Source organism: Copadichromis virginalis, linkage group LG2, assembly GCF_057382275.1.
Source record: "Copadichromis virginalis isolate Kocher_CV1m ecotype Utaka linkage group LG2, C_Virginalis_male_GT1.1, whole genome shotgun sequence".
NCBI classification, from domain to species: Eukaryota; Metazoa; Chordata; class Actinopteri; order Cichliformes; family Cichlidae; genus Copadichromis; species Copadichromis virginalis.
The window spans coordinates 30,094,734-30,108,915 of record NC_140619.1 but is presented as its reverse complement, the minus strand read 5'-3'; the positions used below and the strand labels follow the sequence as shown (position 1 = coordinate 30,108,915).

The window sequence follows — 14,182 nt, the reverse complement described above, 5'->3', positions numbered from 1 at the left end:
TTATTTACATTACGGTTTCAGATTGCATTAATGTTTTCTTTTTTTTTATCATTATTGAAATTACTTTCTAATTGGGCATATTTATCATCTCTACAAGTTTCAGCTTTAAACAGCAGTTTGAAGCAATCACAATGATCAACTTCTGATTATTTTTTTTAACATACATACATATAGCAGTGCCACCACTTTGGGTCGGTCTGTGCTGCCCTCACTAATCATCAGCATCACATGTAAAAGTCCCAAGATTTTTTGTGATTAAATGTAACTAAATGTTTCTTAATAAAAATCAAACCAAACAGCAAATACTCCAAAAAAAGCAGCAGTCATATTTGTTGTAAGGAAGAGTTTTATTATGTCATAATTATTTAATCGTTACACAGGCATGATGACAAGGTCTTGTTGATAAAGACACATTATGTTTCTAATGTTATATGTTCCACCTTCAGTATCTTAACATCTCGAAATATGTCAAGCCATATCTGAATATAAATACAGTTTTATGCAAAAGTACTTCACCAGTACAAGTATTATAAAAATATTTAATATTTGCATAGATTAAAATTCCATGAGTAAAAACATACAAGACAGCAGTTTTATCACTAATTACTTCAAATGCACAAACAAGTTTGATATCTATCATATCAAAATGTAAACATGTTGTTATCCTCAGCTGGGCCCTCCTAACACAACAAGTCTTGTTGTTGATTCAAGGATCTGGCATATTGTCCACCTGCAAGACAGCAGCTCCCATCAGACATTTTTAACTAAAAACTACAAAAAAAATTCAACAGAGACAATAAGGCTGCATAACAATTACTGTTATATGCTGTTGGTAGGACAACAAGTGCTTCTCCAGGAGGTACGTCGACCTTTGTCTCATCTCTGCTGCACCATTGTACTGAAGGACCTCCAACAGTGAAAGCCCATCTTGCCTGACAAACTCCTCTGCCACCTGAAGAAGAAGAATACCACATCATGCCACAGCTTAGCAATCATTACAGAGTTTAGTTTCACTAATTACCACACTTACCACTGGACTGCTGACAGTCATCATGAACAGGATGTCCAGGCTCTGAATCACCATTTCCTGATCAGCCATTTTAAGCGTGGCACAGAGTGCAGACAGTAAACCAAGCTGCATGAGCTGCACACAGAACACCTTTTTCTTGTGGGCAATATTAGCCAGAATCCTGAGAATCTGAGTGTAACAAGCAAGAAAAACAAAAAACAACAAAAACACAAAATCAAAAAACACTTTTTTCATCCAAAAGGATGCAAGAGAAAACCACAAGATTTCTTATTATATGCCACAATGACTTAATATTACAAGAAGCACTTATATCAATCATAGTACTAACCATAGTATTAATGCCTTGAGAAAATGGGAGAAGTTGGATCAATCCTGGGACCAAGTTTAGAGTCAAGAGGGCGGAGCAGAATTCGGTGGAGTGAGCTGGGATGGAGAGAGGTAGAAAACACAATGGGGCACGTTACACACACTACAGAAAACCCTGATAATTATGATGCATCAAATCTCAGATGTGCACAGAGAATGCACAAGGCAGCCACAAGCATTTTATTCAGTATTTGAATAGATTGAATAGTTACACCAAAAAAAAAATGCAATGTTTTCTTGCACAAATCTATACTGAACTGCAGCAAAGCAGGAAAAATATATTGCAAAACGGTTCTATTAGTAATGATGAGGTGTACTTCTGTATGGCTGCAGTCCCATTCAGAGACGACTAAAACAAGAGAGCCGTACCTGTGAGGTTGTTAAGGACCCAGACGGTCTCTCTGGCCAAGGCTGGCAGGGTGTGCAGGTAGGCTTGAACAAGTGCACACAGAGAAGCTGGCAGATGAGCATCAGTCAGTTGAGCATTCAGGTCTTCCTCCGGGCAGGAGGACAAGATGTTTCCCACACACCTCAACAGAGGCCAGATGAGCTGAAGAAGACACATTAAAAGCTTCTGTGATCCAAGTCAGATTAAAAACTAAAGTTGTTATTAGAGATGGACCGATCCGATATTACGTATCGGTATCGGTCCGATACTGACCTAAATTACTGGATCGGATATCGGAGAAAAATAAAAAATGTAATCCGATCCATTAAATATCACGAAAGCACCTCACAAAACTTGCAACACGCCGTAACTCACCTCAGAACGTTAGCACGTCGGAGCAGTATGCATCACGTGATAGAGCGGCTGTGGCATGCGGGACCTGTCGGTGGTCTGGATAGCATTTGGAGCTTCGCTAGCAACCCGGCATTTCATCTCCGACAAAGTTATCCCGAGAGAAGTAAAGCAAGTGTGTAAGTCCATCTCTGAATGTTTGTAAAGCATTCCTGCGTTAAGCTTAACAAGCGATATATGGAGCGACTGCCTCTTCTTGCTGCTACTTCAATCATGAAACTGCTTAATGATCAGCTGATCGGCTTTTCTGTCGCGAGTCCGTGTCTCTAGTTTGCTTTTGGCCCAGTTTGCACCAGAAAGAGGAAACCAGTGGATAAACAACAGCAGCACGTTTAAGCTTGATCAGCTGTTGTTAGAATGTATTTAATATTACTTTCTACACCAGGATCTTTTTCTACGCAGCTGACGGCTGGTAACTGTGCAGGGGCGGATCTAGCAAAGTTTAGACAGGGGGGCCGATAGGGCATGAACAGGGAAAAGGGGGCACAAAGACATACTTTTCTTTCTTATTCTCATTTAAAATGTCTAGCTTTTAATAAATAATTATCTGACAGCCAAAGTTTTAATTTGATGCAAAATGAATAGAAGTCAATTACTTCTATTCATTTAGTCTATTACTTCTAGACTTAATAGTAACTATTAAGTCTAATATATATACCCTAGTAAGCTATAGTACTTTTTCCTTTGGGAAGGTACCATCTGTGCAGTCTGCAATTTTGTTGAAGAAAGATGTTGAATCTATTTAATATTTCTTGAAAAATAATTGATTTCTGTGCATTTTTTTTCACACTGCATCAAATTAAGGTTGATTACGTCGATTAAGCATCATGAGGTGGAGCGTGAGGGGTGGTTCCCTATTTTTTATTTATTTATTTTTGTTGTTGCTGGGAGTTGGAACCCTATTAGTTAGGTTGCTTAATATTTATGCTAAGTACTCTTTAAAATACCAGAATAGGGAGGATGGTGTAGGTTTAAGTTTATTAGATTGATCAGTATTGCTGAACTATGAAATATTTTTTTTGCATGCAGGTATAACAGAATAGCTTTAGTGTAGTTGTTGTTTTAAACTTGAGTATGAACTTATACAAAATGCAGCAAGATATTTAAAAACAGTTTTGTTGATTAAAAAACATTATATCGGATTCATATCGGTATCGGCAGATATCCAAATTTATGATATCGGTATCGGACATAAAAAAGTGGTATCGTGCCATCTCTAGTTGTTATTTTTACTTTGTTCTGAAGCTTAGGCAAATATGCGATGTTGCTGTTTTGTTTCAGTTCCTAGATTCTTCAACTGACTTTTAATAATAGTTAAGTCATTTTACTATCTTTGGAGGTAGCTCAGCATGAAATGAACTAATCTACATTATTAATTCAATGATAATTATCAAATTTGTTTGCTTAAAAGTAAAAAAAAAAGTCTTAACAAGTTTTGAAAGTAAATATTGGATTTGATCATTCACTTCCATACCAGCTCAATCCCATCTTCTTTGTTTCCCTCGGTGACAGCACCACCTAGTGACACTAACAAGGAGCTGCACTGTGACAGGGCACCCTGAGCCAGCAGCTCTTTGTTATCATCTGTGCTAATAAAAGGCACAAAACAGATTCAGTAATTAGCTACAATAGCAAATCAGCAAAAAAACAAAAAAGGTTTTGGACACTTTCCTAAACTTCTCACCTGCATATGAGGTAATGGAGACACCATGCACACTCTATGGCAGGAGCCAGGCCGAACTGTGGGTCGGGGGTAAGGACGGATAACAGGTGTGAAGGCAAGGTAGACTTCAGGACTATCCTACAGACACAGAGGAAGACAAAAAAACACAACAAGGTTAAATGTGAACAAAACATTACTCTGACATTTTCTGCGAGATGAGGAATGCAGAGGCTGAAGACGTGAAGAAGTGCATTATTGATATATTTACGGGATTATCTTCTCAGGTGCGTCTCTGGCCTGGAGAAGCTGAGAGAGGGTGAACGCTGCAGCTTCCACTACTGCAAGTGTGTGCCGTTGGTTCTGGACAAATACACAGTAACATGTTACAAAGACGTGCAGCAGTCACACTCCTGTCTCTCTATGAATTGGATGTTTGAGTAGATTTGGATTCAACTGCAACAATTCTACGAATTGCCAGTACAGTAAGGATATTAGTGTAGACAGTGAGCCTTCGTAGTTTACCTCTATACAGCTGGCCAGAGCGGGAATGATTCCCTGAGCCAGGAGCTTCTCTCTTACCACATCGCTGTCTGGACACATGTTACCAAGTGTGTAGAGACACAGCTCCTGTGTACATATAATGTTCCGCACAATAAGGAAGTCAAAAGTCTTCTGCATTGTAGGTCATACTATATCACAAACTGCCTGCACTGCATGGTGACTTACTGTAAACTTAGTGCTTGGGCCAGACAGGTAAGTGAGCAGGTAAGGGGTAGCAGGCAGACAGGCTGGAGCCACATTAGTGTGGGAAGAGTGAGAGAGCTCGTGAAGACACCGAACGGCCTGCAGGCGGCACTGAGCATTAGAGCCAGTGAGGAGGCCGACCAGCAGATGCATACTGTTCTCGTGCCTGAAAGAAAACACAGTTTCACACACAAAGATGAGGAAGTGACTTAAAAGTGACAGCGTAATTTAGTCTCTTCCAATATGGCAACAGAAGCCACTACCATACTTGATAAAGGTGAGCTGTGCAGCTGGGTCGCGCAGAACTTTACTCAAGGCCTTCAGGTGTGCCTCCTTCTCTGTCCCGCTGTGTTGAAGTTTGTGGAGCAGACTAACAATGTCCTGAGGAAATATGAGACTGGCAGGCTGAGTTCAGATCTTTCATTTTACTGACCCTACCAAAAAAAATAATCTAAGACAGGCATGTCAAAATCAGTTTACGTTGTGGGTCAAATACGGCCCAGTTTGGCTCGAGTAGTAAAAACACCCCATTCTGTCAGTGTTAATATATTTAGCTACACTTTAAATCCCTGAGAAACCTTACAATGAGACAAAGAAGAAACATTTCAACAATATGTCTCAATTTTTCAGCAAAATAAAATTACAGAAAGGTTCCAGTAGCTCTTTTTCCAGACTGTCCTGTACTTATAAAACAAAGTTTTTGTTAATTCACAGAAAATATTCTTTTTTTCCCACCAAAATTTCAAAAGATGTCAAAAAACATTAACTTTTCTGTCATTTAATTATTTATCTATTAGATAATTCCTTTAGTTTAGCGTGAATGGCTACGTAGGAGGTCTTTATCAGCAGTAAAAGATGTAAAACTTCTGAAAACATAGCCTATAAGTTGATTCCCTCCTTTACATCTTCCAGCCTTCAAGTGGGCCAGATTGGAGAATTCTGGCACCTGGGAAATTCTTGTGCTTGACACCCCTGATCCAACACAATATCTGATACTTACATGTCCTCCTGGGGCTGTGTCCATGCTAACGTCCGGCTGCTCCTCATCTTCATTTAGCAGTAGTCGCTTGCTCACCAGCTGCCTGTCTCTGCGTGCCTGTCTCAGTGCTAAAGCATTCAGGGAGAGGCATGTCACAACTCTTTAACCTTCAGGGATCATACGTGATCATACTTGTGTTTAGTGTACATATGCTGTGCAAAACATGCGTCCTTTTGAGATAAAGCCACCATGGGGAGGCCATGCCTGTGGGGAAATAAAGAAGCTGAAGTTAAGATGATGCTAACATATCCATTTAGGTTTTGACTCATTTTACGCCAGTGTATGTCACCAACACTGCTCTATTTTATATTAAGACCTGTACATGGGAACATCTCAATTTTAAAAAAAAACACTGAATTTCGAGTAGAAACGAAAAGCTATATCTGCACAGGAACTGTTTTTGCTGTTTATGTGTTGTAAAAATGCCTGGAGATGAAGATGTAACAGCTAACTAACAGTTCCTCACGGGTGTCATAAAAAAGAGCTGTATCTTTGTAATACAGTTTTTAAAAAAATTACATGTGCACATTACATAAACCTATTTCACACTTTATTATGCACATTTGTTCAACTGCTTGGTAAATACAAGTATCTAATCAGATAATCACATAGCAACAACTGAGTTGGTTTAGACATGTAGACAGGGTCAAGATGGCCTGCTGAAGTTTAAACTGAGCATGAAAATGGGGAAGAATAGTGATTTAAATGCCTCTGAATGTGGAATGGCTGTTTGTGCCAAATTGGCTGGCCTGTGTATTCCATAAACGGATGACGTGCTGGAATTTTCAACACAACCATCTCTAGAGTTCACAGAGAACGGTCTGAGAAAGAGGAAAAATGCCTTAGTGAAGCCAGATGTCAGAGGAGAGTGGCCGACTCGTTTGAGCTGATGGGAAGGCAACAATATCTCAAATAACCGCCCATGACAACAAAGGTATGCAAAAGAGCATCTATGAACGCCAACACGAAGTAGATGGCCTACAGCAATAGACAGCTGAGGCTACAATACCAATACCAGTACTAATAGAACAATACCAGCACTTTATTGAATCTGTGCCATGATGAATTAAGACAATTCTGAAAACACAAGGGGGTTCAACTTGGCTCTAGCAACGTGTACCTAAAAGTTTATTAAGATATTAATAAAATAATGGTTACGTTGAAGCTACAGTTCCAGCTAGTTTCTATGGAAACTAAACATAGTCACAGAGCCAAAGGAAAAATGAGCTCATTACTGAATAAACAGGGTTTTAGTTAAAGACCAGGGTTAGCCTACAGTATGTTTGGGAAACTGAGCCTCGGTATTTAGCAGACACACCTCTCTCGTTCTCTCGCCTCTTCAGCCTGAGCTCCTCCAAGCTGCCGCCTTGTTGTCCGGCTTTGTGACGAACTTTGTTCAACCTCCACATTTGGCGGCCAGTAACAACTGCAACTGTAAAACTTCACTGACAGTTACTCATCGTATGGTTAGTGTGTAGCTATGGTAGTGGGGCAGTCTTCTTCTTTCTTCTTTAACAGTGGTAAAACAAACGTCTTTTCGCTGCATTAGCGTCACCCTCCGGATTGGAGTGGAACAGTCGTTTTCTCGGTTTCCTTAAAAAAGACTTGACACCCTCACATTACACGATTCAGCGGAAAGGCAGTTTTAGGCCTCGTCTCTCTTAATAATCTTAATTTGTCTCACCGAGATCCCTGACACGTACAAACATATAGAGTGTCCCCTACAGCACAGCACAATCTCCAGAGCTCATCAAGTCAAGCATTTTCCCTTAATTTGTAAGAAGTTCAGCGTTTGTGTGCCCAAAGAACAGGATTTACCAGATGTAAGACTTGGGACGGGTACAGTTGATAAAAACAAAAAAAAACTATGGTGTTTAATTTGTATTAAAAGCATAATATACAATCTATATAAGAAAATTAATATCAAACATTTAAAACTTTAAAAAATAATGCTCATCACACACATAGAATTTCCCCTCCTTTCCCACGATAGAACAGCTGACATGTCAATTTGAATAAATATACATCTGGTTAAAAAAAAGTGTGTAATTTTTTTTAACGAAATACCAAAAGACAGCTATAGGACAGGAGTAAACCTCTTAATCAGAATCACACAGTTTCACTTCATTTTACAACTTAAATCTGCATAAAAATATGAAAGGTGGTTTAGAGAACCTAGCTCAGGATTATCACGAGGGAAATTCCTGAGAGCAAAACAGAATCCATGTTTATAAAAACAGACGTTACTCAATTAAACCCCATCTGAATTTCACTATGAGGCAGAAATATTTCAACAGGTGATCATCAGTTCCCCAAAACAACCACGAAATGCGCGTGCCGTGAAAATGGCAGCTACCGTAGAAACACTTAAGTAAAAAAACACAAACCCAAAACCCATAAAAAGATAAAAATGTAGCAAAAATATAAACGACGGATCTTTAAAGTTTTAAGTCATATTCTAACTACTGATATATGATCAGTGTACATGATCGGAAATCGGAGGACGTGATGTGACCCTCGTCCTCTGGGTCTGCGGGATGACGAGTCACACATCTTGATGATTCTTTGATGATTTCTTCTTCTTCTGTGGAGAGACGGACATGAGGGTTAGGATCCGCCAACGTTGAGACTGGACACATTTGTTTTCTAAGTAGCGTCGAGATTTGTTTTCTAAGTAGCGTGATACCTTTTTGTGGGAGTCGCTTGAGGCGGTTTCTGTTGCCATGGCGTCTTGGATTGAATCTACAGGTATTTCTGGGATGTCGGCTGATTTCAATTTGCTTTTTTCTGAGGACAAATGCAAAGCAATTTTACAAAACCATCAAATTACATGTTTTTAAGCTATATGTGGGTTGTTTACTCACTTCTCTTCTTCTCCGTTTGAGAACTCGTTGCCTCTACGTCAGGTGGAGGCAGCGGCTCTGTGTTGGCGGGATTCTTTTTCTTTTTCTTCTTGACACTCTTGACCTGCTCTGTTGTTTCCTCTACCTTATTATCTATTATATCCTCAACTACCTGCTCTCTTTCTTCATCAGCTTTTTCTTTTTTCTTCTTCTTTGATTTCTTTTCCTGCAGTACTTGTTCTGGATTTTCCTCACCATTAAGAAGGTCCCTTTTCCTCTTCTTTGCCTTCTTTTCTGTAGACGTCTGCTCTAAAGTCTCAATTTCTTCAGTTTTTTGCTCTGTATTATTTTCTATGTCTTCAGCTTTTTGCTTTGAAATGCTTTCACTTGCAAATGTCAATGAATTTTCCTCACTTTCTGTTTTCTTCTTTTTTTTCTTCTTGGCTTTCTTTTCTTCTGCTATGTGCTCTGAGGTTTGGTTGTTTTCTTCCTGTTTGCTCTCTTTGTTATTTTTCACTTCCTCAGATACCTGCTCAGAATTTCCAGTCTGTGCCAAACTTCCCTCACTACCAGCCTTCTCTTTCTTCTTCTTCTTTTGTTTCTTTTCTTGTACCGTTGACTCTGAAAGGGTTTTCTCATCAGCGTTCCCTCTTGTGTTTGTCTCAGTCGTGACTGTCTCATTTCTTTCAGCATCATCTTTGGTTTCTTTTGCTTTTTTATTCACCTTCGGAGTTTTTTTAGCCTCCTCCTGCTTCGTGTCTTTGGTCTTTCTCGTCTCTTCGCCACATTCCTCTTTTCCATCTTCACCCGTCTCATTCTTTTCCTCCTTGTCTGCAATTTTCTCCTTCTTTTTCTTCTTCTTCTTGGGCTCAGATGTTCTGTCATCAGTTGTTTGTTCACTGGGAGTTGCAGTTTCCCTGTCCTTTTTTATTTGTTTGTCCGCTGGAGATGAGAGGTTTTGCTTTTGGCTCGGAGTGCTTGAGGTGACAGAAGTCACATTTTTTGTCACATTCTTCTCGGTCGAGCTCGTCTTTGCTTTTTTTTCAGTCACATGTTTCTCGCCACCTTCGTCATTGTGTTTCACTGTCCCGTTACTCGGTTTAACTGGGGTTCCAGGTTTCGCCGGAGCCTTAGCCCGGGGTTTCCTGACTCTCTTTTTCGGGGGTTGAGGAGCAGAGGAGTCCAGGGCATTGATGGCATTCATCTTGACTATGTCGGCATCTGTGGACAGAGAAAACCCAGTAAAAACATCAAACTGTGCATGGTGGAACAAATGCCTAAAAGAAAACATAAACAGCGAGCAAACAGTAACTGTACACAGCTCTGTTTGGATGAAATCACTCTTTTCCATGGTGAGGTTGTTCATGGGTGGTGCTGCACTGTCTGGTGGTTGTCTTTCTCTCATTAAGTGGAGGGACCAAGCTTTCCCTTCATCTTCCATCACTTTGTACATTTTCCACACCCTCCACAGTTTATTCCACCTGAGTTTAGACTCCTTCCACCATGAACACCTCGCCTGAATGCTACATCTCAGTCTCTCAATAGCGCGCTTTGACGTTAGCTCAAATGAGACATATTTTGCTTATTTCCAGCTTTACACTTTAATTCAGAACCTGCATTAGAGTATCTTTGCATGATTCTCATTTCAATAAAATCTTATTTGAAATATAAAATACAGTCTTTTCCTGAAACAGGTTATGTTAGCTCAGACCACGTTAAGGACCCCTCTTCTAACAAGCCTAATTTCATCTGATTGGATCTCTAACAGATCAAACTTGTTGGAAAAAAGATAAAACTCACCCACGTGTGCGCTGACAGCCTGCAACTGAAAATAATTTCATTACATTAAGGGAAAACTATCCTAAAGTTACTGTGCAAATAACCGCTCCTTCTGAGAGGGGCAGATGGGATTCATTTCATTTGATGTGAAATGTTTGAGGTATCTGAACTGGATGTGCCCTGGTTGCTCCTTAAGTGAGGTGTTTTGGGCAAGTCAAATATTTCTAGCCTGGCTTTGGTCACTTTATTGTCCACTCATAACCCCCTCTTCATTTTTCTAGGATTCTTTTCATCACCTCATCCTTGACACGCTCGCCCATGAATAATGCATTCAGTGACTCACCTGTCATCTGTTGGAGCAGTTTCTTCCACTTCTCCACATCCAGACTGCTGTCAGAGTCTGAATCATCTGCACCGGCAGTCACAACTTTGTCTGATGTTCGGCTCTTTGATTTCTTCTCCCCTGTGACTTTTTTTGCAGCTTTTCCCTCAGGTTTTTTCTTGTTTGCTGGAACAGACTGGGAAAAAAAGAAAAAGAAGGATTAGCGTGGTTGGTATAGTCCAAGAACTGCCACGAAAAGAAATTAAAACAAAATAAAAATTCACCTTTTTTGCAGTTGTGTCCTTTTTCTTTTTTGATGTTGTAGACTTTGCTAAACATAAAAAGTGCAAATGTGTTAAAATGCATTCAAATACGCCAACCTCTGGCCTCAAAGAGTTTACTGCTACAAACCGAGCTGCATTCTCTGATATGTCAGTTTTTTCACTAAGCTGTCGCCCTCATCTTGAATCTGATTGGAGGTTGTTAGGAGTGTGAATGTTTGGGTACAGGTGTAAGATGAAAATACTCAAAGCAAACTAATGTACAGAAGTTCCAAATCTTGCTTAAGAATTTTGTAAGCATGAACAGCTGGATCAGGACACACATATACACAAATAAACAAATGTAGTATCTCAGATCCAACTTCAGCTTTCTAATTTAATTTGTATTTAACAAAGAAAAAGAAAAATATGAACCTTTAGTTGGAGTCCTTCCTTGATCTGCTGAATTTTTTGGGTTACTGTCAGGAATAAAAAAAATAGTTAGTATCCAAGCTATTACAAAATGAGACATCTAACCCAGTGGCCGTTGCTTCTGAAAAGCACTAAGAAATCATCCTTACTTCAACCATGATGTGTAGATGTCGAGTAGTGATACTGATATTTTGGTCTCCCCCTGTAGAAAATCAAAATTAAATGTTACAACTTATTAAGAAGTTTGAAATATACAGTGGGAGTATTTCTTGGACATGGTACAGTAGTCTGAAGGAGATGTCAGCATATAAAGACATAAAAACATGCCATTGTTATGGTTATGTGTCAAATTTGAATGAAAGCAGACCCCAAGAAGGTGGTTAGGAAGGACTTGAGTTCATTACAAATGAATAAACTAGAATAATAAACACGTTTACAGAAAAGGACAAAGTCTACTACATTTTGTGGAATATTTACAAATTCAAAAACCTGTGGAGGGACCAAATGGTTCTCATTTGGGGAAGAAAAATCAACAAGCCTTCTTGGTCTGTATTACATTTGCAATGACTGCACTTATACAAATCTCTGGGCTTTTTTCTTAGACTTTACCACAAACAGCTTTTCCTGGCCGCACACTCTCCCCACTCATTTAAATTGGCCATATGCTACATCCTATTTGAGCCACTTTGGGTGGAAGCTCTTGGTGAGTAGAGTCTAACTGATGGTATTTTTTATGTCAAGGACTTGATTACCTTTAAAACTAATCTGACTTTTTCTGTCTTTCCTCCAGCCACAGTCCCTCTTACAGAGGTCTATACAAGGTGAAAGCCTTTCAAGTGTTACGTTCTTAGTCTAGGCAAGTATTGAACGCAACAAGAAGTTGGCCCACTCACACACCACTTTTTTTTAAGTGGTATATAAGTCCTAACATTGAGCTTGTTTTAGCTCACAGCAAGGGGAGGATACATTTCTTGGATCTTACGATCTTTAAAGTTATATATACACACACAACTATGTTTATGCAGAAAAATAGAAACACGTAGCAGTCTAGTTGTTACGAAAAATGGGGAGATTTAATTGAGCAAACGTTCTTCCCCGTCCACACTTCAGAAAATGTTTTTTTGTGGAATTTCATGAGGTGTGAGTAGAGGGGGTTTATTGCACAGCACAGGAGCAGCATTTGAAACATTGTAACAGTTGCAGTTGATATGTGTGTGTGTGGTGAACAATGTTGACCTGTGGGCTGTGCCTCTGTAGCTCATCTGCAGCTGAGCGATAACCATGCTCCTTCAAGTGGCGGTAGATCAGCTGGATCAGCTCGTGCTTTGATGCGTTCACGGACATATTCGAGAAACGAAAAAAGGATTAATCAAACTAAGGCTAAGCTAACGCAAGTGGTATTTTCATATTAAAAGTATCCTCATGATGCTCAGAGTTGCAGCTTCTGAAACCCGCATGTTACCATTTTGAACTCTGACCCAAGGATGTGATTATTTCCTACCGCTGCAATGCACTATGGGAGATGTAGTAAGCGGGGCGTAGCAACGCTGTCAGCGGTCCTTGCAAAAATATCACGCATTCAAATGAAAACTTAACCTGTGTACACAATGCATTTCGATAAGGGGCTAATAACGGAAAGTAGTTTATATAGTCTGTTAGTCATATGTGTGTCAGAGGTTTTTTCAGCTGTCTTTTCACCGCATTTTAAAGCCATGTTATAATGAAAACTGACATTAGCATTGAACCATTTAAACCAAATCATTTTCTTTTTATATTTGTGTTTTGCTATCTGCCTTTAACTATCTTATATTCGGGCCAGTTTAGGCTCAGTTTTACCCAAAGAGGGGATGATTTTCATGATGTGGACGAATCATATTTTATAAATGATGTTCTGGAAATTTACTCTGATTCTACCGGTAAAATGCAGACATCTGATCTGCCCTTCTATCATTACAGTTCAGCTACTATAAACACTTTTAATATAAAGCAAACAAACAATATGACAGCTTTGTGGCATGGCATGCTTCTAGTGGGCAATGTCTTTTTATAGCTACTACTTAAAAGCACCAAGTGTACAACTGGTTGCTTTCAATTGCTCCTTCCGCTGTGCAACTGTCTGCATGTTGCATGTAGAAGCAGATAAAACATGCTGTGTAATAAGTCTTTGTCTTCAGTGTAAAAGATCGTTTGCGTTCTGCATAGTGTGATAAGCTTGATCTCTTTTGTCTGTTACATTCACCCACCACTTCCTTTTTCCTGCAGAACAGGCATAGATTTATCAAGATGCTAGAAACATTTTTCTGAGAATTTGGGCCATATCGACATGATATCATCCCACAGTTGCTACAGATTATTTTGGTTGGATATCCACAGTGTGACACTCCTGTTCCACCACACCCCATAAGGGTGCTTTATTGGATTGAGATCTGGTGACTGGAGGCCATTTCACTACAGTGAACTCACTGTGATGTTCAAGAAACCCCTTTCATATTATTTGAGCTTTGCGGCATAGTGTGTTATCCTGCTGGAAGTAGCCATCACGAAATGGGTACACTTTGGGTATGAAGGGACAGCAACAATGCACACATCGTTACTAAATTTTGCCAAATTCAGCTATCTACTATCTGAATGTTGCAATAAAATAATTGGGATTGTTCAGTTAGCATATGTGAAGCAACGTTTCAATTTCCTGGTCATAATTAACAGGAGTTGCACCTGCTGCGGTCTTCTGCTGCTGTAGCCCATCTGCTTTAGGGTTTAACCGGCTGTGCGTTCAGAGATGCACTTCTGCATCTTCATCTTCATCTTGAGTTGATCACATGTGATTGGCTTATATTTAGATATTTGTGTTTATAAGCAGTTGAACAGATGTACCCATGAAGTGACTGTATATGTGTGTCTCTAT

At 39.5% G+C, this 14,182-nt stretch overlaps 2 protein-coding genes and 1 long non-coding RNA gene across 3 annotated transcripts; 1 reads left to right on the top strand and 2 right to left on the bottom strand.

Annotated features, from left to right (window-relative positions):
• Positions 1-480: 480 nt before the first annotated feature.
• tmco6 (transmembrane and coiled-coil domains 6) lies at positions 481-7,433 on the bottom strand. The gene is made up of 13 exons (XM_085478517.1): positions 6,960-7,433; positions 5,603-5,709; positions 4,871-4,983; positions 4,585-4,768; positions 4,381-4,485; positions 4,127-4,218; positions 3,880-3,996; positions 3,670-3,784; positions 1,766-1,946; positions 1,359-1,453; positions 1,031-1,198; positions 818-952; positions 481-730 (listed from the first exon to the last, which is right to left on the bottom strand). Exons 1-13 carry the CDS (start codon positions 7,048-7,050, stop codon positions 707-709), a joined length of 1,527 nt encoding a protein of 508 aa, XP_085334643.1. The 5' UTR covers positions 7,051-7,433; the 3' UTR covers positions 481-706.
• On the top strand, positions 6,270-10,868 carry LOC146717608 (uncharacterized). Its single transcript, XR_014923661.1, has 2 exons — positions 6,270-6,575; positions 10,545-10,868. It is a non-coding gene; the product is annotated as an uncharacterized LOC146717608 (long non-coding RNA).
• Positions 7,482-12,750, bottom strand: LOC146717607 (uncharacterized). The gene is made up of 8 exons (XM_085478506.1): positions 12,514-12,750; positions 11,427-11,479; positions 11,281-11,324; positions 10,870-10,916; positions 10,607-10,781; positions 8,506-9,705; positions 8,328-8,428; positions 7,482-8,225 (listed from the first exon to the last, which is right to left on the bottom strand). The coding sequence occupies exons 1-8, from the start codon at positions 12,619-12,621 to the stop codon at positions 8,187-8,189; spliced, it is 1,767 nt and encodes a 588-aa protein (XP_085334632.1). The 5' UTR covers positions 12,622-12,750; the 3' UTR covers positions 7,482-8,186.
• Positions 12,751-14,182: the final 1,432 nt, after the last annotated feature.

Excerpts from the sequence above, each read along its gene's own strand:
- tmco6 (XM_085478517.1), bottom strand. The coding sequence starts at position 7,050 with ATGTGGAGGTTGAACAAAGTTCGTCACAAAGCCGGACAACAAGGCGGC. Across the intron at positions 3,785-3,879 it reads CTCCATTACCTCATATGCAG|CACAGATGATAACAAAGAGC; the intron begins GTGAGAAGTTTA and ends GCCTTTTATTAG. Across the intron at positions 1,947-3,669 it reads AAGAAGATGGGATTGAGCTG|CTCATCTGGCCTCTGTTGAG; the intron begins GTATGGAAGTGA and ends TGTCTTCTTCAG.
- LOC146717607 (XM_085478506.1), bottom strand. The coding sequence starts at position 12,621 with ATGTCCGTGAACGCATCAAAGCACGAGCTGATCCAGCTGATCTACCGC. Across the intron at positions 11,480-12,513 it reads TACAGAGGCACAGCCCACAG|GGGGAGACCAAAATATCAGT; the intron begins GTCAACATTGTT and ends GATTTTCTACAG. Across the intron at positions 10,782-10,869 it reads AGGACACAACTGCAAAAAAG|TCTGTTCCAGCAAACAAGAA; the intron begins GTGAATTTTTAT and ends TTTTTTTCCCAG.